Source organism: Clavispora lusitaniae (assembly GCF_014636115.1).
Source record: "Clavispora lusitaniae strain FDAARGOS_655 chromosome Unknown tig00000105_pilon, whole genome shotgun sequence".
NCBI classification, from domain to species: domain Eukaryota; kingdom Fungi; phylum Ascomycota; class Pichiomycetes; order Serinales; family Metschnikowiaceae; genus Clavispora; species Clavispora lusitaniae.
In genome coordinates this window covers 426,299-453,770 of record NW_027093978.1, presented here as the reverse complement: position 1 = coordinate 453,770, position 27,472 = coordinate 426,299, and the positions used below count along the sequence as shown (strand labels likewise).

The 27,472-nt window shown below is 41.8% G+C and overlaps 13 protein-coding genes across 13 annotated transcripts; 4 read left to right on the top strand and 9 right to left on the bottom strand. All coding sequences in view use genetic code 12, as the record gives it.

The window, feature by feature from the left end:
• Positions 1 to 391: 391 nt before the first annotated feature.
• On the bottom strand, positions 392 to 712 carry FOB63_003211 (uncharacterized protein; the record flags this gene model as incomplete). Its single annotated transcript, XM_002615686.2, has 1 exon — positions 392 to 712. One exon carries the CDS (start codon positions 710 to 712, stop codon positions 392 to 394), a length of 321 nt encoding a protein of 106 aa, XP_002615732.2.
• Positions 713 to 1,175: 463 nt separating this feature from the next.
• FOB63_003210 (uncharacterized protein) lies at positions 1,176 to 2,564 on the top strand (the record flags this gene model as incomplete). The annotated part of the gene is made up of 1 exon (XM_002615687.1): positions 1,176 to 2,564. One exon carries the CDS (start codon positions 1,176 to 1,178, stop codon positions 2,562 to 2,564), a length of 1,389 nt encoding a protein of 462 aa, XP_002615733.1.
• A 14-nt stretch (positions 2,565 to 2,578) lies between these two features.
• Positions 2,579 to 3,403, bottom strand: FOB63_003209 (uncharacterized protein; the record flags this gene model as incomplete). The annotated part of the gene is made up of 1 exon (XM_002615688.1): positions 2,579 to 3,403. One exon carries the CDS (start codon positions 3,401 to 3,403, stop codon positions 2,579 to 2,581), a length of 825 nt encoding a protein of 274 aa, XP_002615734.1.
• Positions 3,404 to 3,490: 87 nt separating this feature from the next.
• Positions 3,491 to 4,486, top strand: MED4 (Med4p; the record flags this gene model as incomplete). Its single annotated transcript, XM_002615689.1, has 1 exon — positions 3,491 to 4,486. The coding sequence occupies one exon, from the start codon at positions 3,491 to 3,493 to the stop codon at positions 4,484 to 4,486; it is 996 nt and encodes a 331-aa protein (XP_002615735.1).
• A 24-nt stretch (positions 4,487 to 4,510) lies between these two features.
• HEM15 (ferrochelatase) lies at positions 4,511 to 5,677 on the bottom strand (the record flags this gene model as incomplete). Its single annotated transcript, XM_002615690.1, has 1 exon — positions 4,511 to 5,677. The coding sequence occupies one exon, from the start codon at positions 5,675 to 5,677 to the stop codon at positions 4,511 to 4,513; it is 1,167 nt and encodes a 388-aa protein (XP_002615736.1).
• Positions 5,678 to 5,931: 254 nt separating this feature from the next.
• Positions 5,932 to 7,722, bottom strand: LPT1 (lysophospholipid acyltransferase; the record flags this gene model as incomplete). Its single annotated transcript, XM_002615691.1, has 1 exon — positions 5,932 to 7,722. One exon carries the CDS (start codon positions 7,720 to 7,722, stop codon positions 5,932 to 5,934), a length of 1,791 nt encoding a protein of 596 aa, XP_002615737.1.
• A 235-nt stretch (positions 7,723 to 7,957) lies between these two features.
• Positions 7,958 to 11,401, bottom strand: YCS4 (condensin subunit; the record flags this gene model as incomplete). The annotated part of the gene is made up of 1 exon (XM_002615692.2): positions 7,958 to 11,401. One exon carries the CDS (start codon positions 11,399 to 11,401, stop codon positions 7,958 to 7,960), a length of 3,444 nt encoding a protein of 1,147 aa, XP_002615738.2.
• Positions 11,402 to 11,820: 419 nt separating this feature from the next.
• On the bottom strand, positions 11,821 to 13,458 carry TAF4 (Taf4p; the record flags this gene model as incomplete). The annotated part of the gene is made up of 1 exon (XM_002615694.2): positions 11,821 to 13,458. The coding sequence occupies one exon, from the start codon at positions 13,456 to 13,458 to the stop codon at positions 11,821 to 11,823; it is 1,638 nt and encodes a 545-aa protein (XP_002615740.2).
• A 473-nt stretch (positions 13,459 to 13,931) lies between these two features.
• RCL1 (rRNA-processing endoribonuclease) lies at positions 13,932 to 15,032 on the top strand (the record flags this gene model as incomplete). Its single annotated transcript, XM_002615695.1, has 1 exon — positions 13,932 to 15,032. One exon carries the CDS (start codon positions 13,932 to 13,934, stop codon positions 15,030 to 15,032), a length of 1,101 nt encoding a protein of 366 aa, XP_002615741.1.
• Positions 15,033 to 15,164: 132 nt separating this feature from the next.
• On the bottom strand, positions 15,165 to 22,553 carry TOR1 (phosphatidylinositol kinase-related protein kinase; the record flags this gene model as incomplete). Its single annotated transcript, XM_002615699.2, has 1 exon — positions 15,165 to 22,553. One exon carries the CDS (start codon positions 22,551 to 22,553, stop codon positions 15,165 to 15,167), a length of 7,389 nt encoding a protein of 2,462 aa, XP_002615745.2.
• A 216-nt stretch (positions 22,554 to 22,769) lies between these two features.
• Positions 22,770 to 24,032, bottom strand: ARP3 (actin-related protein 3; the record flags this gene model as incomplete). Its single annotated transcript, XM_002615700.1, has 1 exon — positions 22,770 to 24,032. One exon carries the CDS (start codon positions 24,030 to 24,032, stop codon positions 22,770 to 22,772), a length of 1,263 nt encoding a protein of 420 aa, XP_002615746.1.
• Positions 24,033 to 24,311: 279 nt separating this feature from the next.
• On the bottom strand, positions 24,312 to 25,961 carry CCT5 (chaperonin-containing T-complex subunit; the record flags this gene model as incomplete). Its single annotated transcript, XM_002615701.1, has 1 exon — positions 24,312 to 25,961. The coding sequence occupies one exon, from the start codon at positions 25,959 to 25,961 to the stop codon at positions 24,312 to 24,314; it is 1,650 nt and encodes a 549-aa protein (XP_002615747.1).
• A 507-nt stretch (positions 25,962 to 26,468) lies between these two features.
• Positions 26,469 to 27,422, top strand: LIA1 (deoxyhypusine monooxygenase; the record flags this gene model as incomplete). Its single annotated transcript, XM_002615702.1, has 1 exon — positions 26,469 to 27,422. One exon carries the CDS (start codon positions 26,469 to 26,471, stop codon positions 27,420 to 27,422), a length of 954 nt encoding a protein of 317 aa, XP_002615748.1.
• Positions 27,423 to 27,472: the final 50 nt, after the last annotated feature.

The following is a 27,472-nucleotide window of genomic DNA, read 5'->3' as shown; positions in this document are numbered from 1 at the left end:
AGATACATTGGAGGATTTGAGAAAAAAGTGAAAGACAAACTTACATAGATACGAAACATCTATATGTTGTGTAATGTGTATTGTGAATCGAATACGTATTGTGGTCGCAGTCGCATTGAAGTTCAAGAGTCAAGTGCATGTACAGCATCTGAAGCCTACAGACAGTGATCCAACTTGTAGAAGAAACATTCTTCAATGAAACAGAACGTTAAAAAGGATACTTCATGAGAAATGACCTGCCCTTGAAGACCTTAGAGTCCGACAGACAGCAGTTCCAGTCAGCTACAGAATACGTTAGCCCAAAGTGTATTGTAGTAATGAGTAAATGCATCTGAAGGAGTGGTCAGTGCTACCACAGTGAGATTGATGAATAAATATGCTATGTCTTGGATTATTTCTTCAACTGTTGTGGCTCACCAAACTTGAGTTCCTTCATTGGAGATTTTTCAGAGTCAGCAAAGTCCAACAATGCTTCAAAACCATACAAGTTGGCTCCAGTGTATTTGCCCAAGTAGCCGACTGCAAGATAAAGCGGAACAAATGCAAAAAGGACCGAAACATTACGGATGTTCCAGTACTGATGCACTGGAGGTGGATTTATGTTGAAGTTGTATTTGTTGTTGAATGGGGCCGATTTAGTCTCTGGAGCAGCATGTGACTGGAATCTTTTGGCCACACGAAGAGCCTGGCGGGCGTTGACTCTGGAGAACATAGTTTGAGATTGATGTTTCGGTATTGGTTTTTCTCACATTTTCATTGGGCACACTCCTACAGTGGTAATGTGCAACTGATGTGCAGGAAAACAACTTATGGTGATACATTCATTTTATTGTTGGTAGTAGAATTTTTCAGAAACTAAGAGATGCCAAAGTCTGATTATTTAGACCTGACCCTTATATGTAAAAATGAAAGGGAGAAAACCTATGCTTGTCCGACACTAACGGTAATGAGCTATAAAGGTATGCTATGTAAATTAAGCACGTTTCAAAATAAAGACTATCAAGCAGTTACATTTAATCGAACAGGTTAATGAGTGGAACTGGCTATTTGAGATTATGAAGTGTTCCCATCGTTGTTAACGTCGAATTGATTCTCCGACATCACCATGGCTGAAGTGCAGTTCCTGCAGGTTCCAAACTACATCTAAGATCCTCTTACGAACATCTCTCTTTACCATGTCTTACTATCAAGGAGGGGGACACCGACTGGGAGGGGATCTGTACCGCCCGAGAAGGAATGGGGGAATGAACAGCTATGAAGGAAACAACGGCCAACGACATAACCAGAATTTCAATGGAGGCTCGAGGTATCAACCTCAAGGTGATAGATCATACAGACCGTCGAGATATCAAGAACGGCCACATAAAGACGCATATCAACAAGCATATTCGCAGATGCAAGCGGAAAACCAACTCTGGATGGGCGATTTGGATCCTCAATGGACAGAGGCTTCTATAGCTGACCTATGGAAACAAATGGGCGAAGAGCCAACTGCAGTAAAGATCATCCGAGACAAAATGGGAAAACTGCAGTACTGCTTCGTGACTTTTCCAAGTCTGAATGCCGTTGCGAGTGCCATTTCAAAACATAGAGCACAAGTTCCTGGTTCTTCCCGCTTCTTCAAATTGAATTGGGCTTCTGGAAGTAACCCAGGAGGAGATGCAAGGAGCAATGCAGGTCCCGGAAATCGCCTCAGCAATGCATCTGGTTCAAGATTGTCAAAGCCACAACAGGAATACTCAATTTTTGTTGGCGACTTGGCCTCAGATGTGTCGGAGTCCTTACTCTATACTCATTTTGACAAGGAGTATCCTGGCTTGGTCAAACAAGTTAAAATAATGACAGATCCTCATACAGGAGCTAACAAAGGCTTCGGGTTTGTACGGTTCGTTAGTCCTGAAGCACAACAAGCCGCTCTTCAAGACAACAAAAGTATTGTAATCAATCAAAGAAAAGTGAGAGTGGGACAGGCCAATGGGGGGAACCAGGATGCCTCATCTGCATTAAAAAAGACATCAACCGAACAACCAATACCTACTACATCAAACTTAAGTCAACAACAACCAGCCTTATCGCCGAGTACCGATCCAAACAATTCTGTCATTTGTTTGCATGGAATCACATCTTCTATTACAGATGACGATTTACTTGCACATTTTCTTCCATTTGGCCATATAATATACTGCCGCCTTAATCATGTCAGTGGTACAGCTCACATTAAATATCTCTTAAGACTGGCATCCCAGCGGGCCCTTGTTTTTATGCAAGGAGTATCAATATGTGGGAACAGATTAACTCTACAATGGGGGCGCGAGTATGAAGCCACCGCAGGAAAAATGCGCTGGGTTCCAGCCGCTAAAAATACAAAATATGTTGCCGCAAATCGACCACCACAGTTGTATGGAGAACTACCGTACAACGTTGTGTTTAGCAAACTTAGTAAGGAGGAGGTTGAATCTTTAAAGTTTGTTGAGCAGAGCGAGATGCTATCAGTTGAGCAGCTTAATGAGGCTCAAAAATTATCACAAGAACATAAAAACGCCTTTTTAGACCTGTTCATCTAGATCTGGAAACAAACTCACAAGGCATGATCTTTTTGAAATGGACCAGGGCAGTCCCTTTCCATGTCATCGGCATCAACGAATTTTAACCCACAATAAGCACAATAATAGTAATGTTCACGGCTATATTTTATGAGTAGAGTTAGTTTCTCTTCAAGTGGTAAAGTGTCAAAATCCAGCTCAGTTTCTAATTCAGACAGTGTAGTATGTTGCACTTCAACAGCACTATCAAATAAAGCCAACCTTGCTTCAGGTTCTTTCTCGTCTTTGATGGCGTAGTTCTTCCACAAAGGATTAACGTCTTTGAGGTCCAACCTTTTTTCTGAGACAGCAATGTCCTCTCCGCTTTCTTCGTAGCAATATCTTTGCAATTTCGAAAGATAATATAGATCACTCCGTTCTTTCTGCTTCAATTTGCTATGTGATCTAAATTCCTCTATGGTCGCAGCAGTTATCTTATTGTCTTGAGGCAATTTAGGCCTTGAACCTATTCCAGCTCTGCCCTTTTTAACATCCACACGAATGGGTTCAGTAATTCCCGAGGCCAGGGTACCTAATGTCTGACCTATTTTGAATCCCATCTTTTGCATGATTGATAAGCCTATTGACCCATCTTGAAGAATTGATGTTTCTATAGGCTTAGGTTTGAGTTCAGTGATGGACAGTGGCTCATCTTCCTCAAGCTTCAAATTCATGTAATCCTCCTCTGGCGGTGAATGTGCTTCATTTCCCACAGCTATGGTAGGAAGGTTCGCATCAGGCTCAGTGAAAGGCTTCAGCTTTTTCACTGGAGCCTCAGTGTCCGATTCCGATGAATATTCCTCGAAAACATTGCGTTTCATGAAGCGACATTATCGAGAGAGAAGAATGAGAAACGCGCGCATTGAAACTCGTTGTGAAATACTCTAGCACCTCACCATTCTGCTCTCATGTTCCCTCATAAAAAAGACCAGTCATTCATTTCGGTTCCGGTATCTCGAGTGGGACTGTCCAACCGATTGAATCAACTTAATAACCTAAACGTTAGTCCCAGCAGGATATCATCTAGACCTGGTACACCGGGTGCTACATATGTCACTTCGTCTCTCAATCCAACGAAAAACCTTCCAGTATCTCAAAATGATATTCAATCCAAAATTAAAACACCCAAAGAACTAGAAAAATTCAACCTGTTATGCATAACACAGAGCCTACGGCAATTCGAGGAAATTTTCACGGATTTGAGTCAATGCATTTCTTCATTCAAAGAAGACGCCATTACACAGAAAGTTGCGGACCTAATAGATGTGTCCCAGTCTATGAGTTCCGAATTGAATGTGCTCAGGCAGCACCTGGATTTGGGTAAGAAAATAGACCTACTTCTGCAAACTCAAAATGAGCTTGACAAAGAGGCTAAGCATATACTCAAGGAATTGATATCTTGCCGTTCAGAATTAAAGCGGCTCCCAAAGCTTGCTGCAGCACACGACAGAGTTGATCCCACTAATGAAATCAACGAGGTCAATGTACAAGAGGTCCTTGATTACTCGATGAAATTGGCAAAATTCTCAAAGGCGCCTGCAACGGTAGTGTCACAGATGATACACCCCAATAATTACATTTGGCCAGCCGAAGACGCTTTGAGGCGTGGCATGCTTGCTGTTGCTTCACTCAAACCCGATGAATTGATTCAATCTGAATTAGGTGACGATACCCTTCAAGCTCGTGATGTGGATATGAAAGATGCATCTCCAGAAATGCCGGAACTGACGGAAACCTACGAGGCTAAATCGAACGACGAACAAAAGACAGTCGCTCCAAAAGATACTCCGAAATCCCCTGGCCATTCAAAGCAGCCAACAGATGCCAGTCTAAAAGAGGAGCTGGCACCAAATACTCTAGATTTAGATCTCTTCGATCCGGATGAAGATTCGGATTCGGATTAACTATATACCTTCATTATATCACAATTATTCTATTCTTTTTTGTGGACCAAACATCTCACGGGGATGGCTAAAAGTAGAGCTGGTGAACTCTTTGCTCAATTCCCAGTCCAATTCTAATTGCTTAGAGTAAACTTCTCCAGACTGGAGGTGAGATTTCACTAAGTCTGCCAAGCCTTCGATAAACTCTTCGTTATCATTCAAAGACTCAGCTCTCTTGATAAGATGCTTGTTCTCGACTTCATCGAGGAGTTCAATGTCCAACTCATGTAAGGTCTCGATATGGTCAGAAGTGAAGGCAATTGGAACCAAGACAATGCCCTTTATATTTTCATTTTTCTCTAATTTGGCAACAATATCAGCTGTTTGTCCACCTAACCACGCCTTAGGGCCAACCTTGGACTGCCACACTAAACGATAAGGATTTGAGAAGTTCAACTTTTCCATGACAGCGTACACAGATGCAGCCACTTCAGCAGGGTAAGAATCACCTCTGTTGACAATTTGCATAGGTAATGAATGAGCAGAGAATAGAATGATCACTTTTTCTCTGTCTTCAACAGGGAACTCCTCGAGTTTTTCCTTGATGAGTTTCGCAAATGGGTTAACTAAACATTTGTCCTTTGGCCATCTGTCAATTAACGACCACTCAATAGAGCGCTCTGGATCAATGACTTGGGTCTGACGGTACAATTCATGGACAGAAGATGCGGACGTTGAGCTGGACCACTGAGGATATTGCGAGAAGGCCACAGCACGTTTAATGCCGTCTTTCTTCATTTGAACCAACATTTCTTCGGTCAATGGTTTGGCATACCTAAATGCAACGTAGGGCTTATGAGGAGCAGTTTCAGGGCATATTTCGTCCAATCGCTTGCACACATGTTCACACTGGTACTCCAGCCACTTGCGAATAGGTGACCCACCTCCAATTTCTTCATACTTTTCCGCAATGGAGGGCGTTCTGCGCTTTGCAATAAAAGGAGCAGCCCATTTCTGGAAAGGCAAAGGGATCAAATCTTTGTCGGAAAAAAGACGAAGAAGAAAATCGTAAGTTTCGCCACTGGTGCTAGGACCGCCCATGTTCATGAACACAATACCTGTCGGTGATTTAGTGGAAGTTGACGACATTCTAAGAAAGTTGGACATTCTCGAACGACAGGGCATATTGCCCAAACGCATGAACAGATTCATTTTGGATGAAAAGGAGGCAATATCGTATAATGTATGCGAGAAGTGAATTCCCCAGAAGTCGCCTCTCTAACGGCGGACTGTACACAACGTTGCATTGCTTGGTCCATGCGCTTCTAAAAATGCATCATGTTGGAAGCAGTATAAATACGATAAAAGTACTATAATATGCAATTGAAAAATCGTAGAGTTATTTAACTAAATAGAATTCTCATTAAACTCTCGTTCGACCAAATGGTGTTTCGTTCTCATCTCCATTATTCCTGCTTCGTATGTGTTGCATTCTGCAACTCGTTTGTTCTGGCCAGTATAATCTCATTGATCTCCTGAGTGAAGTTATGATAAGCGTCCCTTAAAGCTTCCAAGTCGTTGTGCGACGTTTCCTTCCGCGCAAGAAATGAAGACCATGCTTCCGACAAGTCTTTCAATTCTGCTTCAAACTCCTCCTTGCTGGCTTCATTCAATGCCTCAATTGGAGGCAAGCCCAAAGTTGGAGATTGATTCTTATCATTAAGGATAAGATCGACTGCGTCGTTAACCTTCGCAGTTTCCTCAGGCGTGAACTTTGACTCTTTGATAGCAACCGGTTTAGTGGGAGCCATGCTTTGACACCATTTGGTGATAGGTTTAGCATATGGACCTTTGAACAAGAAAAGAGTAACGGCTGTTGCAATAGGGATATAAAAATACACCGTTGACCAACAATAAAGAGACTTTTTTAAATCCAAAATCACAAATGGTTGGCATACAAATCCAAAAGCCAATTGAGTGACGATCCAGCTAACAAAATCATACACAATTTTGGATTTCTTAGGTGTTTTACCGTCTGCTTCAAGGAAGATAGGCCGCAAATTTCGACGATAAATCTTTCCCAAAGTCTGCAAGAAGGCCCCCATGACAAACGTAAGATAATAGCCAGGCCTGGTGCCGTGCCAGAACGCACTAGTAGCAAAGGTAAATAACGTGCTCTTGAATCCTGGCTTTGCACCACGTCTGGCAATTCTAGTGTAAACATAATGTTTCAACCATTTGTTAGTGTTCATGTTCCAAGCTTCAAGGCAGACATGAACATTTTGCCCACTTTCAAAGGTAAACGGAGCAATGTTCTGCACTCTGTTCCATTTGAACTTTTTAGTGGACGCATCGTATCCATTGTATCCAATACCGCACAAGATACATGCACCTTCGGCTATGAGCCAAATAGTATAGTATTTCAATCTGTGTCCGATACCAAGGATCCATAAATAGAAGATTCTGAAAAGGAATGAATGGCGCAGAACAAAGCTATCGCTGAAAACATAATCAAGATTCACGTATTTTGGCAACTGCAAATACAACAATGCAAAAAATACACCTTGGCACACCTTGTAAAACGACTGTCTTCCACTTCGAGGAATTCTTCTCTTCCGTTTCTTACCTGGGCGCTTCTCTTCCGGAACGTCATCAAACAACGTACTGTGGATAAACTTGTCATAATCCACGTAATCAAAAGCAGGACCAGTAAGCAAAGATGGATAGAAAAATACATAGCCCATATATGGAAGGACATTAGGATGCTTCTTTATAGCTCTCTGCTTAGTGTACTCAGACGGTTGTGTTGCTTGCTTCCCATCATGAACGTTCCATCCAAACGCAGAGAGCTTCATCACCAATACCATTTGGGCACCAGTGATGTCAATCACCGTAGGATCATATTCGTTAAAGAATTGAGCGTGGATATGACTGTATGATAAATGGGTCATCAAAAACAAGAAATTGATCCATGGCATCAGATCTGTTCTCAAGTATCTGGTAATAAAATAGCAGCCGGTCGCAGAGAACACTAAAGGCCAGAGTCCGTACTTGATATCCAAGACACCAAATATGTAAAATGCGGACACCCCAACAACATAGAAATTCTTCAATGAATAGCGGGTATCAGGAAGTCTTTTAAAAATTGCACTGAAGGGAAATGAGAGCAATGTGCAAAGTAAGATCTTGAACTGGGCTTCATCTATTCCAGAAGCAGCCAGTAGTTGGGAAATTGATTTCTGGAGAGATGTAATCATTCCTTATTCATCACTATAGAAGAATCACAATGAACTGTGCAACGTTTTGTTTAGGGACTATGCAATATGCATGCATGTGACCAAGATTATTTTAGAGGTACGAACCAACAAAAACGCGAGCCTCGTGATTGTGACGAGGGTCCAGAGATCACTAATCTCCGTTTTCCTACATTTTTCCGATTTCTTTTTCCAATTTAGAGCCAATTTCAGAGTATTTTATATTATATTATGTGTATTAGTCCCGTGCCTGGACCATCTTGTAACCTCCTTCTATGGCTTGGGTGATACTGTCATTCTTGTAAGGTATAGCGCTCAAGACGTAAGCCACGTCTTCCCATTGAGACTCAGTCTGGCACTTCGTGAGTCTTACCAAAAGCTTCTCTGAAAGCTGCTTTTGATGCTTCTCCTTATCAATAAATCCGACCAAGAACTTAATAATTCTCTTCATAGAATCTTTCGACAATTCCGCATCACTGGATAACCCACTAAAGATGTCAATGAAGCCATTATAGATCGCATTGTCTTTTGTAGCCAACTCTGAAAAAAACAAGCGACACATATCACTGATGCTCTGATCGGGATGTTCTAAACATTTCGCCATTGATGATAATTGGCCTTTAACCTTTACTTGTCCAGCCAAAATCAAAAATGTAACTGTCATTAAACAAGTTCTTTGGACCATTATATTATCATCAGTTAGCCGACGATATAAGAAATCGGTATTTTCATCCACAAGATTATTGAAACAGACCGCCATATCACCCAATCCTAAAACACAATTACTTCGAATTACTGGGTCAGATGATTTTTCCATAATAGTTATGAAGAGTGGTAGATTCTCTTCACAAAACTTTGATGAGATGCACATAAGCTTTCCCAAGCATAAAACAGCAGATCTCTGCAACATTTCGTCAGAATACATGTGGTTATTTGAGCAAACTTCCTTCACGAGAGGTCCAAACCTAGCCAAAAGAGAATTATCACCAAATAACAATTCCCTCTCCTTGATGTATATGACAGCATCCGTGAAGTCATCTTCAGATGTTCCTCCAATCATCTCAAGTTCATTTTCACCCTCCTCATTTTTGTCCTCTGGTTTCCGTTCAGCTTCGTGCTTCTTTTTTTTGAAAAGTGTCTCAAGCTTTTCCAAATACTCAATGGTTTGAATTCCGATATGGCCCACAATGAAAAACAACTGGGAAAGAAAAATAGCTTGTGATTGTTGTTCATTGTCACATTCGAATGCCTGCTCTGCTTTGACTTTAAGAAAGTCTGTGCATACCTTAATGGGATCGGGTGAGATTTTGAATATAGCGGTGATTGCCTGTTCTGCCACTTCATACCATTCGGTATTTTCAGTATACAATAACAAGATATTTCGCAAGTAAGCCACGGGGTCGCCACTTGTATTGAAGTCGGAGCCTGTGTTCGTATTCAGTTTTATGACTTTCAGTAAAGTGGAACAAGAAAATTTACATAACTGTAAGTCATGTTTTCCAATGTCACCCAAACCAATTCTGAGTAGTGAATCTAAGCCTCTTTGGACAATCAGAGCATCAGACAGAGATAACATGCCTAAGATAATAATAGCTCCATGCACATTTGCCTCATTATACTCGGGTTCTTGCAGTCCTGCCTTATTATAGATGTGCCATAACACATTTATAACTTCATTGTGAATAAGTTTTGCTTCGTATAATAGACACAAGAGTTTCTCCAAAGATGCTAAGTCTGCCACTGATGCAGAGAAGGTTAAACCAATTAGATTCTTTGCAAAGAGTATAGCAGTTTGAGAAGCCGAAGCATTCGGTGGTGCCGTAAGAAATAACTGCTTGTAGCAATCAATAAGGTGAGAAGATATCGATTTACCTTCATCCGACGAACCTTTCATCCAAACTAAGTGAAGCATACGGCGGATGCCTTTCTGTGAGTTTTCAATACCATATGCGTCTGAAAGGACAAGGAAATCCATTGCCTCCAAGACTTCATTTCTGTTCTTAGAGAACAAGAGGGAGGATGCCACGGATGTACCTTCCTCTATCGCTTCGATGAACTCGATAGCATCCTGGTAATACTGAACAGTAAGCTTAAGCTTTATGAGCGTTGCTTTATCTGGGAGACGGCTCTCTTGTTCCATCATTGACTCGTTCAACTCTTCATGATCAATGTCAGAGTCAGATGGAGAGTTTTCATTGTCGTCATCAGAATCCTTCCCGTCCTCTTTCTTCTTGGTATACGAAGTTACCGGCATATACTTATTTAGCTCTGATTCGGCTTCTTTTAGTCGTTCGCTCCAGACTGAATGTGTAAGTTGAGTACCATGGGTAGCTGAAAATGGATGTGTCAAGAGGAGTTTACACATCAACTTGATTGCATTTCTTCTAACCAAAGTGCTCTTGTCACCAAGAGACCGAACAGCTATTAACATAAATCCTTGCCGTCTCTTAGGTATTCTTGCTGATGAAGAGCAAATTTTAGTAATCGCTTGAATCGATTTTGTTCTCACAAATGGATTTTGATCTAAGAATCTCTCTTCCAATAAATTTAGAAGACCATCGATTTGCATATTCTGGTGCTCCATGTGTTCGTCTATGGACTCAGGATTCTGTGCTTCAGACTTCAAGATATCAATAACAATATTGCCACATGTTTCGACAACAGAACAACGTAGTGATTGATTACTGTTATCTAAGAGCTGTGCGGTAGACGACATCTGCTTCAAAATAATTCTGGGACTCAATTCAGAGAGTTTAATCAAGAACTCAGAGACAGCCTTGGGGCCGTTTGAATCATTGGAATTGAATTCCAATTGACTGATTTCACGAAGAAGATCCTCCGTCAAAGAGGGATAGTCAAACTGAGAGTTAAGCGTAAAAAGGAGCTCAGCCATGTAAGGAGGTAAATGTGGATAGTATGTAAGAGCTTGCATAATCAAGTTCTGAACAACCGATGCAAGCGAATGCCGAGTAACAGAAAATGCAATGTTACGGAACATGAGAGCCTTGATGGATATCAGTTTCATTCTGTCAGGTAATTCCATGAGATGAAAGATAGGGCGGATGAACATTTCAAGAAACTGATTCTTTTCTGGAGTTGTCACGAAGATTTTTGATAAGTCCAATTGAAGACAAGTTGTAATAGCAGCTAGCGCGTCTTCAACTTCAGTGCAATTGGTTTTCCAGTTAACGGAAGATTGCTTCAGTCGCAGATTACCGCTACCAGGAAATTCCTCTTTTCCCAAGAAACTTAGTGTCACAAAAATCAAGTAACCAAATCTTTCTAATACTGCTTTGAGTATATCAATCAGATCCATGAAATCGCCCATGTCCAATAGCTGCTTCGTGTTGTGGCAAGCATTGTTGAATGAAGAGGAAATCAAGTAGGCCACTTGCTTCCTCTGTTTCAGGTCGAGAGAAAGGAATGAATGCAGCAAATCGATCAAATCTTCCAAAAGCTGCTCATCTTGACATATAGCATCAGGACTATGTGCTAGGGAGTTTGTCACTCTCTGAAGGGTATCATTCACATTGGAAAGATCAACATCGTACTGCTTTTCCACGTCAAAGGCATTATAATAGGTGGAAAGAGAAAAATCCATTGTTTTGTAGCTATAGTACTCGCCACTTCCCAAAGGTAAACAGAGACGTAGTTTCGCGCACAAGATTGTGTTCGCTTGCATGTAAAGGTCGCCCATACATGACACTACTAAGATTGATAAGACCGTCATTATTACTATTACATGGATCGGTAAACTAAACCTTCATTTAACTGAGATCGAAATTTGAGTTTTTGTCCACATTTGTAAACTGGTTTAAAACCTGGGCATACGGCTTTAACTTGAAGAACCAGTATTCCTACTCATAATATCGCAATTATTGTATATGGTTACAATAATTTCTCGTGGACATCATCACTCTAGTGGTTGCTTGTGGAGAATATTGTAATGCAAAGGGCGAAATCTTGTTCTAAGTTTTTCTCTCCTTCTGTTACTGTATAATTAGATGTTTCCGATCACTGTCAGAACGGACAAGATGCCTTCCAAAGAAGGCCCGTTTAAATTACAAGATGCATGAAGAGATCGTTAATATAATACAAATTTTAGTCCTTCAACTTCGCATAGCCTTTGATCAATGCTTTGGATGTACCCATACGTTCATCCTCTAATACCCCAAGTAAATCTTTAGTTGTGACCATGTTACCTGTTCTGATCTCGCGGTATCGTAAGCCATTGTCACCCCGTGTTGAGATAAGTGAACTTTGCTTGGAAGAACTATCTTTCGCTGGGGAAGCCTTCCCAGCGTCTCCGCCATCTGACGCACCGGACGTCATCCACGAATACTTCTTTCTTGAAGGGTTCATGGTCATCATGGCCGCAGTAGCATTAGCTGCCCGATGCAATGTCTCTTCTGCGCCAACTTTATTCCCTGTTTCAGGAGCAACGTCGTCTGACTTTTCAAGCCCAAGAGCCAATCTTTTAGCGACTCTTCTCTCCTCTTGCTCTTTCTGCCTAAGAGCCAAATTACGCAATTCTTTGGACACTTCCGATCTTTGCAGAGGAGGTATGCTCTTGGGTTTTCCACCTGAATTTCCATTTTTGTTGTTGAATGCTGGAATTCCTCTTCTTCTGTGACGTGCGAGAGCAATAGTCTTCATGACGATTGAAGATAGCCACTCTTTGCAAGCAGCAGACATGAAATCAAGCATTTCCGGGTCAACCATAAAATTTTGCGCCACGCCATTTTCTCTTGCTGTTCTGTTCATGAATAAAGCCACGTGGTATGGATGGAGGAACGACCCCATGGGTCCGAAAGTTTGTCTTTGTCTGTTGGCAAATTGCTGTTGGTGAAGATTGATAGCAGTCCTATTATTTTGAATAGAAAGTAATTCTTCCTCTCTTTGGATGTCCACTCCAGCAGCAGCAAGCGCATCATTAAGCTTCGATGGATCTGCTGGCTTATCTTTATCTTGAGTTGAACCTGCATTACCCCCTCCGTAGCCTGTCATGGCAGGTCCAGCATTAGTCATGTTTGGCACACCTGTTGGAGCTGGGTAAGTCTTCTTCGGGTCAAAGCGGGTACTGGGCTTGTATTGTGGGCCCGGCGTGCCTGCGTTTGCACGGTACTGATTAGGGTACATAGATCCAGCTGTTGTTTTTTGATATGGATATGCAGAGGATACATTTATGCTCGATGAGGATTGATAGAGTTCCGGAGCAGTTGCTGGAGAATTGCTAGCTTGGCCCTGATGATAATCAGGAACACGACTAGTTGAATTCACGCGGGGAAGAGACAGAACATTGGTGAGGTTAGCATTGTTGTATGATGTCTGGGCGTTTGTTTTCTGGAAGCCGCTAGCTGAATTGTCTGCATTATTGGTAATAGCCCCTGAAAATTTTGAATCTGTTGGAGTTCCCGCTCCCATCGAAGTCGCCGCTGGCGACTTGGACGTTGCTGCCAGAGCAGAGCCATTATTAACTGGTGGCGTGGACACGTCCAATCTATCAGCAAGGAAGTCAGGCATTTCAAATTTAGCATTCGATGAGTCAAATCCACTGTCAATAGCGCCTCCTTTGGTTTCAAATGGGAGTGGGTCGAAAAGACCATTTAGATGGGCGTCGTCAAGTGGATTTTCCAGAACCTCGGCTTTCACTTTCTTATTTTCATTGCCAGGCGTTGAAACATCTTCCGCTGGTCGTTTTGATGCCCCAGGCGTACCAGATCCGCTACTCAGAGACATGGGGACAGATGGTTCAAACAGGTATATGTTTAGTAGTTGATGCGTAACTCTTTTTAAATGGTCGCGCGCGCACCATGAGTGTCGGCGGACCTTCGACAATGTGCTTCATGAGGTGATTTTGCTTTACATCAAAAGAATGCCTTATCTTTTCGGTATACATATACTACGTGTGGCTAATGTTTTCTCTGTAGCGCTTCAAATCTAAGTGGAGGTATCTAGGTGCCTCGTTGCGCATGTATTATTGAGTTCTACCAATGATAAATGGACAGAACAATGTAATTTTAATGGCAGCTGGCTGCATCATATTTTGCTGTGGTGATTAACTCATGACTACTACATTTCTCTTTGGTAGTTAAGAAATGTTGTAGTTATCTTTTGCAAGTATACAATCGCACTGTGCACACTTATGATGCTCATCTCACAAAAATTTAAGAGACAGATCAAGTGAAGAACATCATACCTACACAAATAGCATGTCTAACGGATCAGTTGTCTTTGAAGGAGCCCGAAACTTTCGTTTACGGCTAGCCCTTGCCACGTTGGCAGGAAAGCAAATAAAAATCACCAAGATAAGACCAAATGATATGAACCCAGGTTTGAAAGACTACGAAGTGTCATTTTTGCGTCTATTGGAGGCAGTCACCAATGGATCCCATATTGAGATTTCTTACACTGGTACGACAGTTATTTACAAGCCGGGAATTATCATTGGAGGTCAGGTCACCCATTCTTGTTCTGGTGATAAACCCATTGGGTACTTCTTGGAGCCCTTGCTTTTTTTGGCTCCGTTCTCTAAGAAGAAGTTCTCCATTGTTCTCAGAGGTCTCACAAGCTCGGACAAGACAAGGGATTGTGGTGTAGAAGCTATAAAATGGGGACTTATCCCTGTGATGGAGAAGTTTGGCGTGAGGGAAGTGGAATTGCATGTCTTGAAAAGAGGTGCTCCACCTTTGGGAGGAGGAGAAGTGCACTTCTTGTGCAACTCGCTTATTGCACAGCCTTTAACTTTACATGCTCTTGATATTCCAAAAATGTCTGCAATTAGAGGAGTGGCATACTGTACGAGAGTGTCTCCTTCTGTGGTGAACAGAATAATAGAAACCGCACGGAAAGTGTTGAGACCTACAGGCATTGAAGTGAACATCACCGCAGACGTTTGGAGAGGAGAGAATTCGGGAAAATCCCCTGGATTTGGCGTCACTTTAGTAGCCGAGCTGAAAAGAGGTTGGAGAATTTTTGCGGAGGGTACTGGCTCTGCTGGTTCTTTGCCAGAAGATTTGGGTGAAAAAGTTGCGTACGAGCTTCTTGAAGAATTGACTAAGTGCACATGCTTGGGACGCAATCAGCTCAAGTTAGCTTTAGCATACATGGCTATTGGAAAAGAAGATATTGGAAGATTAAAAGTGCACAAGGAGCAGGTGGATGAGCAATTTGTGTGGTTCTTGAGAGATCTCAAAAGCATATTCAGCACTGAAGCCTTCTTGAAAGATGGAGCAGATGAAGGTGAGGATAACTATATGACTGTCTCCATTAAAGGCAGTGGATTCACGAGTGCCTCCAAGAAAATCGCATAGACTTATCTACTACAAATAGAGTGTATAATAGTTACATGAAGCTTATAAGATCATAAACATTTGTTTTGCTACCGCTCTCAAATTGCAGTCTCTTTATTCATATTTTCTTTTTTTTAACCTGTTGTGCCTTTCTTACCAGAAGGAACACCAGCCAATGTAATGCTGACACAAATTCTCCACACTTGTAGCTTGTTGAATCAATTTATCCACTTGCGTTGGAATATCCAAATTTTTCAATCTTTTGATATCATTGCCCGTTAATTTGTCAGTGATGCGCTTAAGGACCAAAGCAGCTCTGGCATTTCTAATCTCCAAAGCATTGAGCTTGTTAAGTCTATTGGCCTCCTCCTCGTCAATTTCACCTTTCTTCAACATCTCTTTTGTATTATGTTGTTGCACTTTAATCCCTGTTGCCTCGGCTAATGCCTTTGTAGGGAAGTCAAAACCCCAATTGATCAATGGATCATATGCGAATGCTTCCAAAATGGCCATCAATGACTCCTTATTGTCCCGTAACACCCTCATAACGTGTTCGCAAGTGATTCTAAACGAACCTTCTATTCCACTGACTTCCATTGCATAGTTGAGCATTCTTGTGAGTCTGAACGGAACTTTTTCTGGGTATTTCTCCCGCAAAATAGCAGCTTCAAAACAGTCTCCAAAATCAATATGAACAACTTTACCAGTAATTCGGTCAAGCATCAAGTTTGATGGATGCCTATCTCCTAAACCGAGGATATATCCGACCATAGACATAACTGCCAAAGAACGAGTGTATGTTGTTCTACGATCAAGCCAGGCTTCCGAAGACTTAGACTTGAGCCATAAAACTTTATACAAGTCCTGACCTCGGGTATTATCCAATGCTCCAGTAAAAACTTCAACCTTCTGAAGAAGTGTTAAACTATCATAATCTGGGGCCATTTGTAACATAATCCTGTGTTCAATATTCAATAAAATCTTTCTCGACTCACGGTATTCTCTGATCAAGACGTGGAAAGTATCACTGTTAGGAACCCAGCCCAACAAACCCACTTTTGGAGATAGTGGTATAGCTGGAAATTGCTGAATGTCTAAATGTCTCTTGAAACAAGCAGTGTCATTGAGAAGTAACGTGTTGACTAATCCAAATAATTGCATCACAAGGTTATCCTGTCTGATATCCTCATGTCCTTTCAACAAGTACTGATAATCTTTACCGTCACTTCCCTTGCAAACCAATTTTCTTGGTCGTTGCTTTGAAGAAATCACAGTGAAAGTTGGTTCAAATTTCGCAATTTTAACAATAGGCTTTCCTGGCTCATAGCTACCTGGCACAGCTAGCTCCAAGTCTTTCATCGCTTCTAATTTTGGTGACACGAACAGTAATTCCAAACTTTGAAGTTGCGGTAACTGTCTACTAATCCTGCGGAATACATTGTAGTAAACATCCCAAGCCTGGTTCAAGTTTGTGATATCCTTTGTCCTGCGATAATTTAATACCCATTCATAAGCATCGGCAAGCTCCCTTCCAAAAGCATTGTTGAAAGATGCTTCACGCATCGTCTCTGGTCCCTTTTGAAGCATTTTATGCAAAGGTTCTAATACTTCAAACATTTTCTCCGTATTATGTTCGCCAAAGAATAATCTTGAAGCATCTTCCAATCCTTCGTACCATTGTTCAAGCCATAATACTGCCACACGGATTAATTCATGACTCACCAACTCGGATTGTTCAACTAATGTCGCTGAATGAATTCTCATCTTGTCGATAATAGACAATGCAGCCTTCTTTCTGTTAACAGACTCTGAAGTAACAGCAACTGCTAATGGATACACTAAGGCTTGAGGGTGGGCCTTTCCTAAATCTGTCAAGAGCCCCAACAAGGATGCACTGACTATCTGGTTTGGTTGATGAATCCGGGAAATCAACTGTGGAACAGCCTGCAACCAATTATCAATTTTCACCATTCCAAAACCATCTGACATAGCCTGTGCGGCTTCAGGAATTCCACCAAATTTGAACCATAATGTCAACAATCTTAATGTATCTTGCAAGGAGTTGGATTGTGACAAAGCGATCGAATGAAAGAAACCTTCAATGGAAGGAATTACGTGGCGTTGTACAACATCAATTGAAATGACCTCCTGTTGTTGGACTTGCTTTTCTTGAGTCTCCGAAGCATGCGTGGTGCCGTTAGAAACTTCAACGCGATTATTTTGGGTATGAAGGGTTATGACTTCAAAGTTTGCCAAAGCCCAGTTGTGCCAGGCCTTGTACCACTTGCTATCGAAGTGTGTGGCTAGCAAGTAGGCGCCTAAAATAATTTCAGAAGTTTCTGTTCTCCAATTGTTATTTAAAACAACTTGCCATTCACCTTGCTTCAAGAAACATCTAGCAAGTAGACGTGTATACTCTTCCACATGCTTCGGAACACCAGGTCCGTTCAGTGGAATTGGTTGGGTGATCAAGTCGTTAGGATTCAATCCTAAATCTTGAGACATACGCGTTGTAAAGTCCACCAAATGCCGAAGAGCTTCCTTCCTTTGTCCTTTGGCCCACATATACTTCAATTGCGCATAAACAACTTGTGGTGGCGCCCGTGATGGATTTTCTGGTGAACCTTCCTCCAACAAGCTATTCAAAGACTTTTCGGCCAAATTGAACCTTCCAGACTTCCGGCACAAGTTAGCGAATTTAATCCACATCTCCATATCTTGCTTAGGTTTTATGACGAGTGTCCTCACCTTTAACATCCTCTGCCATATGTCAACATTTCGCTGACTGCCAAGAAGACGTGCATTCCAAGTTTTGCGCATAAGTGCTCTCTTTTCAGAGCCCAGAGGCAAGCACTTGTACTTAATGATTTCTTCAAGTTCTGCCAACATCTGAACCCGTACCACAACACCGTAAGCTCTATTATAACTTTCACTCACCAATGCCGTGATTTCAGTGACTAATAAATCTCTCGCATTCAAGATGTGATTGGATGCATCTTCAAAATTGTTTCTGTGTAAACTCAAGATGGCACTAAAGAAAGACTTATCGGGTGACTCGGATTTCATCACCTTTATATAAGCATCCATTCTATCCCATTGGCCTAAACCCCAAGCTGCAGCCGCAGCTAAAGGCGCGACACTTCTTTTAATGTCGTTAGTGGAGGAGTTCCATTTACTTTGAGCTAATTCTGATAGTTGCTCCCATTCACCCAAAGCGTGTAAACATCTCATTTTACCCATGATCACCTCCATGTTATCAGGCTCGAGCTTTTCTCTTTCGTTATACGCCTTCAATGCGTCATCCCATCTTTGAAGTTTTTCGTGCCATGTTTCCTTTAGCTGGAGTTCATGATGCAATTGAGCATGTTTTAATATACCAACGGCAGCATCAGATTGTTGAAGTTGATTATTGATACTAATCAATGCTTCAATTGTAGGTGTTGTGGGCTCTTCGTAAAACTCCAATTCCTTGTAATGCAATGCCTTTGCGTAAGCATGGCACCTTTGCGCGTACTGGCCCAACGTAGTTATAGCAATGGGCAATGATTTGTCATCATGTTCCATAAATTCAGCCAAGTTCAAGAGAATCTGGTGAATCTCCGGTGGGTTGTTTGGAGAAGACAATGCAATGCAAAAAGACTCTATCAATTCCTCCTGATGTTGAGAATAAAGTTCGCTCCAACAAGAGGCAAAACTCGAATTGAATAAGTCTTTTGCAAGAGGATGGTAATCTGAAGCTAGACCTGCGCAAGCTCTTATTGCATGAGATGGACTTTGTTTCAAGAGTTCTTTACTCAAACGTGCTATCCATTCTTGCCAATCCTCTTTCGTATTGTTCCTCTGTGATGAATCCCATGCCGCTTTTAATGCTGCTTGGTTAACAGGCAATTTTTTGAACGGTGTATCAACATCTGGAACATCAAAGTGAGACATATGTGAATCGTAGTCTTTGTACAAATTTAGGTGAGTTGGCAATGGATCACCGTTGAGCATTTTCGTCACAATCTGGTCAAACATGGCTGAATGAGTCTTCAGTGCAATCAAAGTTTTCTTAATCACCGGAATGAAAACAATGAAATCATCTGCTAGGCTCAATGCCAAACAACATATAGTGTTCATAGCAGCAGAAGATAAATCTTCGTTGCCTTGGCTAATTACCCGTAGCAATGGATGAATAATCCTCGAAGACATGTCATTTAGATCTAAAGTTCTTGACAACTTGCCTATTGTTTCAATTGCAGTTTTCTTCAAAATAGGTGGACCAATTTCAAACATCTTCACTATAGTTGGGACGACAACATGGACATACTCTTCAATGTTACTACCAAAGACAACGAAGCTTCGTAAGACATGAATAGACGGTTCCCGATCATGCGACTTATCTTCCTCAATCAAATTGAGCATCAATGGTAATACCTCAGGTAAATACATTTTGAACTCGCCTTCTAACGCCTTCGAAATGGATTCTATCAAATGAATAAGAATGACTCTGACGTTAGGTTGCACAGGGGAAACGAAGAACTCTTTGATCACTGCAAATATTTCAGGTAAGAAAGGACGAGTGTGTTGCTTAACAATCAAAATCAATGCCCCTAGTTGTTGCAAGTAGAACTTCAACATACTTGGTTGACAGTTGTGCATAACATTTATGATTCCTGGTATAATTTGAGGAAGAAACGAGACACATCTCAATCCAAGGGTTTGAAAGATATACATAACTGCCTGAATCACTTTGTTGTGATGAGCACTCAAAGAGGGGTCTTTTAAAATCTTCATCAAATTATTAATGGCAACAGTAGGGTAATATTCTTCACAAGAAGGAGACATTCCTTGCATCAAAAGAGCAATATCCACTGGAGGCGCATTCTGCTCCACCGGGATCTTTTGGGAAGTTTGTTCAACCTCCCGATGCTTATATGGGTCCAATGCACCCAAAATACCTAACAATCGAACAGTCTCCCGTCGAATTTTAGGCGAAGTTTCCAGCTTCAATATGCCTACTAGCATACCCAAAAGTTGTGGATAGTCTAGCAAAGGTTGGATCACGTATCCAGAGGAACTGGCAATTCTACCTAAAGCCTTTAAGGCTGCGTCCCTTTTGTATGATGAACTTTGGTCCTGAAAAGTTCCCAAGATCAACGGCATTAATTCCCCGAGGAAGGGTTTGATATCCTCGCCAGCTACAACAGCTGTCTCCCCAAGACAGCTGATTGCACTGGCAGAAACAGAAGAACTTGAGTCCTTGATTCTAGGGATCAATGCTTCAATAATAGGCTTTGTGTAAGGACGAGCTAATTCAGTCGAATTCGAAATCAAAAGAGAAAGGATGATAGCAGCTTCTTCCTTCTTTCTGCTAGTATTGGCATACTCTAGACGTGATAACAATTGTATCAAAGTTTTTCGAAGCGAAGGGACGATATAAGCGGGGTTAATGTTAGATAATCGTCCTAATATCTTTATCGCTACTTTCCTAATCGCAAACACCTCATCGTTAAGCGCAACAAAAAGTTGCTTCACGTACTCTGCTTGCGAAAGTTGCGGGTCAAATTCTCCAGCTTGGTCGAGGCATTTCAAACCTTCGAGTCTGATTTCTGCTATTGGATCAGTGATAGAAATGGATAATAATTTTTCAACAACTTCGTTCACAGCATTCAATGCATTAACACTTGTTTGATGGCAAATAGGGTCCTTGACAAATATTTTGCATGACGTAGAAGTTGCTGTTTGGCGCACTTTAGGACTTGGAGAATCCAAATATGCAATGATGCAATACCTAACAAACTCATTTAGTTGATAATTTTCGAATTCAAAAAATGCAAACATTTTTAATGCCTGAACCGCTATGCTTTCATCTAAAGATTGATAAGTTTCCGGGTTATTGAGGATGTTACTGATGCTAAGGCCCGTATCTCTAGATATCATCATTAATCGATATTCTTTTGCTGCGGCTTCGTTGATTTTCAACAGGCCATATGGAGAGCCAGGGGGCTGGAATGTTTCGCCTGACAAGACTAAACTCAATAAATTGAGTAGCTTTTTGTTGATGGTTGGGGTGAGTGATGGGATATTAGTGATTAGAGTTTGCAAGACATCTCTCATCGGCTTTGACAACGAACAATTGCTAAACATCATATCCAATATATCTCGCTGTAAATGCTTTGTCAAAGCTGGACCTACTGCAATAGATAGCTTTCCAATGCAGTCGAATATAGCTGGCTCTGTATCTTTCCGAATTGCCCTGTACTTGGATGAACCCAGAGAGGTGGTAGAAATGGCGCTAAGATTTGCGCCTGATGTATCACCTTTGGATACGGCATTGGCTAAAATCAGCTGAACGCCAGAGTTGGCTGGATAAGAAAGTCCCTCTCTGATGTTATCCAAAATAGCGTCCAAGTATGTTGCCATTTGGTTGCCAACTTCCAAACCGATGAGACCAATACTTCTTAGCACCGCACTCTTGTCAGCATTGGCAGACTCGTTGTAGTGGTTTTTGAACTTTTTCAACTGCGACAAATAGTAATACAACGTTCTATGCAAGTATTTCTCCACAAACATATCAGGGTTCACCTTACAGAGCAATGGATATATGTTTGTGAGCTCTTTCCGGATAATAGACATCTTGTGATTCTTGTATATGGTGATGTTTTCGTACATCGTTTCGAACATGTACTTAATATACGGATCCTCATAATATTTGACCAATTCTCGGTAAACCAAGAGGGCACCGTGGATCGCTTCACTTGAATAGCCATTTGCACTGTAAATCAAATTATAACTTGAAGAGGAGCCGCCGTTGTTTGGTTTCATGCCACTCTCATTAAGAATTTTGGATGCCAGATCAATCAAAATTCTGATCCATTTCTTTCTTAATTCAACGTCTCGTGAATAGAGAATAGACATACACTTTTGGAGAGTTTCGGCTGCATCTGTCCGAATGATGAGCTTGTTGTCCTTCAATGGAATCCAAATGTGCTCCAAAATCTGTGTAATATAGCCTTGAAGAAGCAACGGCGCATTATCTGCTAATGCAGAAATGATTAATATTGCTGCATGTCTTCTATTTTCATGCTGCCGGTTGTCACTCTGGAGCCATTCGATTGCCTTTTTGGCCTCGAAGTCCACAAAGTCTCCTGTTAAAGTTCCTCTGGGCGTGGCCAACTTGCCTAGTGTCTTTGTCGCTTGTTTCATAATCGTAAGATCATTGGAGAGAATCAAGGAGCTCAAGTAGTTCGAAAACCGAGCAGTTTTTGTAGCATTCTCTTCTCCCACCCCACTATCAAAATCGATCAATGCATTTAAAGCAGCAATGCCACCCAAGGTTTGTACGGTATCCTTGCTTTGAAGGAAATCAAATATTGTCTTGTTGATTTCATTGTTGTACTTGTTAAATTGTTCTGGTGTCAAATCTCTGGCTATGGACGCGAGAAAGTTCCGTAACTCTATAGCACTGCGTGATCGATCCTCCTCATTACTCAGTTTGAGGCCGAGGAAAATCTGGTTCAATGCAATGCCATCAACCACTTGGAGCTGTGGTGACGACATGATTTTTGAGCAGTCTGGTGTGAATTAGGTTTATAAATGGAATTTAGAATTTGTGTTCAAGCTTATCGCAGTGGACACATGTGGTGCACGGGTGTGTAAAGTACTACTGTATTGTCTCACTATTTTCACTCCAATTAGAAGTCACCAATTAAATGGAGATACAAAGATACTCGGTCAACTATAGCCTATATTTTCACTTTCTCTTCTTTTAAAAATCTATGGAACGGAGAACAAGGAAAAGTTTCTCACAATGCTTGGACCATACTCATCATAGTCCTGCTTAGTGTAACAATAACTCTTGAATTCGGCGGTTTGCGCTAACAAAGAGCCACCAAACCAGACAGCATTCCGTTGCCTCTTGTGAGAGATCACCTGGACCTCTACACCGGTACTCTTAACACCACTCAATTTTTCACTTATTTCAATTCTTTCGTTGACTATCGATTTGATATCTCTTTGCAAACGTCTTCCAAAATCTTTGAACATAGTAGAACCACCAGACAAAACGATGTTTTTGTATAACTTTTTCCGCACGTCGATTGGCGTGGATTGTACCACCTGGTCCACAACTGTAGGTAAAGGAGTCAAATAGTCTGAGGAGCAGATTTCAGGGTTGAAAAAGATCTCAGGCGCCAAAAAACGTTCGTAACCCACATCAACAACCTTCTTCCTGTCTGTGTACTCGACAACATATTGAGCAAACTTCTCTTGTGGATATTGGTCGAACTTCTTGAACTCTTTCACAATATCAGGACAAACATAACAAAATTGTTGCTTGATCTTCTCTGCTGTTTGCAAAGAAGTGTCAGCTTCACCCCTATCTCTCAATAAAGATTGTATGAAAAGGGTAATGTCTCTTCCAGCCAAAGGAATGTTCTTGATGGCACCACCAATGACATAACCTTCAGCCACCGGAATGACATGTGTAACACCATCACCAGAATCAATAACAGTTCCCGTTAAGGACCTATCCTGCACTTTTGAAGAAGTCCAGGAAGCCGCTAAAGCTAAGACAGCCTGTACTGCAATGTACAAACCAGCACAGTTAAAGGATTCAAACATGATCTCCGCAGTGCTCTCTCTGTTTTCAGGAGGGTTCAAAGGAGGCTCCGTCAACAAAAAGTAGTGGTCTTCAGGCTCGCATCTAAGGTACTTGAAGATGGAGTTCTCCCAGAAACGCTCCATGTGATCCCAGTTTTCGATTTGACCATGTCTGATCGGATACGACAAGCTATAATTGCTGCCGCTAGCCGCGTTCAATGCTTCATCTCCAATAAAGAAGTCCAAGTCCTCCAATCCCCGCTTGGCACTTAAAAACGAGTTGTTCGAAGCTGCACCTTTTCCTGCCTTTCCAGCACTAGCCGCCGTGGCAATAGCAGTGGGAAACACGTAAGAAGGTGAATCGTTACCAGCAAAACCCAATTTGGTCAAGCCGGTACCATTGTCCATAACGACCGCAGGTGTTCCCATCGACGCCATGATGAATTCTTTTTGTCAATTGGATGAGTGGGTACTGAGATTAATGATTGAATGGGGCACAGTTCGTTTTTCTGGGTAATAGCCAGGAGCGGTGTGCAGGCGCTCAAGTCCAATTCGTATGGTGTGCGCACGACACCCCATAGCGGTCCCTACTCGAATCGGAATTCGTAACTACATTCTTAATCTGGCTGTTGTAAAATGATAAGCAATAAAATATTATTTCGTTTTCCCCAACCGTGTCACGTAAGACCGTGTGGTTGATACTGTACATCAGGAGAGCTAGTACTCGTCCTTTCCGCTGATAATCACATCGTTGATCTTCAAAATCATTCTGGTCAACTGTGTAGCCAACAACAACTGCTGTTTCTTACCGATCAAAGGATCGATGACGAAAAGCTCCTTCATGTCGTTGGTGCCTAATCCCAAGCAGTCCACACCCAACTGAGAGGACTTTTCAAGGACTTGCTTAGATTTAAGCGTAGACAATGTTTCAATGGCATCCAAACCAGAGTTTTCAGCAAGCGTCATAGGAATTTGATCCAATGCTGTAGCAAATGCTCTGAACGCGTATTGGTCTATGCCTCTTTGTTTGTCTGCCGCTTCGCTGACCGCAATTGAGCACGCTAATTCGGCAGCACCTCCTCCATAAACAACTCTGCTATCTCTGATCAAATTACGCACAACACAAATGGAGTCATGCAAAGCTCTTATACCTTCGGCGACAATCATTTCATTCGAGCCTCTGATAAAACATGTGACAGCCTTTGTGTTGGAGCAATCCTCTACCACCAACATGCGGTCTCTGGTGGTACCGAACTCAAGTTCTCTTATTGTGCCCGCGTGGCCCAACTTTTCTGGTGTCAAATCCTCAAATCTTGGGACGATGCGACCATTAGTGGCAATGGCCAATAACTCCAATTCGGAGCCACCAATCCATCTGATAGCGTTTAGATTGTTTGACAACAACAAGTGGTTGGCTTCATCGTCAAATCCCCATTGACAAGCAACGACGTTAGCACCAGAAGCTTTAACCTTTTCAATCATTTCGATGAATTTTTTCTGCTCGTATTCCTGCAATACCTTGAACTCCTCCACCGTAGAAATGTCCAATTTATGCTTTGTCTTTGGCTTTGGTGGCTCGAATGGACATGTCAAAATGGCAATCTTGCAGTCATCAACTTGCTTTGGCATTTGTGGGTGAGAAAAGTCCTTGTCCAACAAGACACCTTTTATCAATGACGAGTCTTCGATGCCCCCGCCGACTTTACTCTCCATCTTGATCAACTCGAAGTCCACATCTTTTCTCTCGAGATCAGCCACCGACAAGACTGCGTCAACAGCCATGTGAGCAAAATGATCGTGAGCTTTAGAGACAATTTTCGAACCCAACGAGGTTTTTGCTGCCTTCAACAAGTTAGAGTCGGTAGCCTCGTGACTGATGTTGATATCGTCAGCCACAACGTCGAGATGTTGACAGGCAATTTTGCACGCTTCATCAAAACCATTGGCGATTTTGATAGGATGAATACCCTTTTCAATCAATTCCAAGGCTTGGTCCAATAAGGCACTAGCCAAAACAACAACACCCGTAGTACCATCTCCAATTTCGTCATCTTGCGAACGGGATAATTCAACCAACAACTTAGCAATCTCATTATCCAAGTCCATCTGAGATAAAATAGTGGCGCCATCGTTAGTTATGGTGATGTCACCATCCTGACTGACCAAAATTTTATCTAATCCACGGGGTCCCAAGGATGTCTTGACGATTGTGGCGACGGCGCGAGCAGCCAAGATATGGGACTTAGTCGCTTCCACACCATGCTTTCTCTGCTTTTTTCCTTGGTCGCGGACGATGATGAAAGGTCTTCCCATCTCATCCTGAGCCACTATGGCATTGGACAAATCTGGCATAGGAGGTTGGGCCATGATGAGTGTGGTTTATGGATTATATAGGATCGCTCGTTTTGGCCCACGCTACTATAGAGATCAAAATTTTCGAACACGCACCCGTACACCACACTTTTTTTGCCAACACCATTGAAAGAGTAATCTGTGTTGAATGACTGGGACGGGAGCATGAATACAGAAATGCCTTTCTTGGGGGCTTCTGTAGATATTCATGGACGTTTTTGTCTTTCTGTAAGGAACGTGTCGCTTTGGAAACAAATTTTTCCTTACTTGTACAACATAGATAAAGGCACCTTCGTGATATTACATAGCAGTATCTTCAAATTTCCTAAGAAGACGTAGAACGGCATCCCTAACTGTGCTCTATGTTCGAGTAAGCATGAGTATTACTAATTTGTACATTCTAGAGCATATTTCTATGCGTGGGAACGAGCATCGGAGAATCATGCATAATACCCTGAAAAAAAAAAAGCTTGGTCTCTTTCCATTAATTAACTTTTATATTTCATCACAAGACTATTTGCCATGGCTGACGTTGATGTGGATACTGCTTCGATTGAGCAACTAAGAGATATTTTGTGTAACAAGTCTGGTGACATTGCCTTAGCTAACAGATTTAGAGCTTTGTTCAACTTGAAGTGCATTGGTGCGGACTCTTCTGATGAAGAGATTATTCACAAGGCTATTGACTACATTGCAGAGTGCTTTGGAGACAGCTCGGAGTTATTGAAGCACGAGGTGGCTTATGTATTGGGTCAAATCAAAAATATCCATGCTAACAAATACTTGGCCAATGTTCTAGAAGACAAAAACCAGCAGATCATGGTTAGACACGAGGCAGCTGAAGCTATGGGTGCTATTGGTGATTCTTCCAGTTTGAACTTGTTGGAAAAGTACTTCAAAGAGGACCCCGATATCGAAATCAGGCAAACTTGCGAATTGGCTATTGAGAGAATCAAATGGGAGAATTCTGATTCCGCTGGTAAAGAAATCTTGGAAAAGTCGTCCTTCACTTCTATTGATCCTGCTCCACCCTTGCCTACGGATAAGGAGTCTAAGGTTGAAAAATTGCAAAAAATTTTGAACGACCAGGAGAAGCCTTTGTTCGAAAGATATAGAGCTATGTTCAGATTGAGAGACTTGGCTACAGACGAAGCCTGTCTTGCATTGGCTAGTGGTTTTGAGGACCCTTCTGCATTGTTCAAGCATGAAATTGCGTATGTCTTTGGTCAGTTGTGTAATCCTGTCACTGTTCCTTCCTTGATCAAAGTCTTGAAGGATGAAAGAGAGGCTGGAATGGTTAGACACGAAGCTGCTGAAGCATTGGGATCCATTGCTACCGAAGATTGTTTGCCAGTTTTGAAGTCCTTCTTGAATGACAGTGTTGATGTCGTCAGAGACAGTGCTGTTGTTGCGTTGGACATGTACGAATATGAAAACTCGAACGAATTGGAGTATGCCACAGTCAAAACAAACTAATGATACTGGGGGGAAATTAATCTATGTTGAAAGTTAATAAATGACGTTGA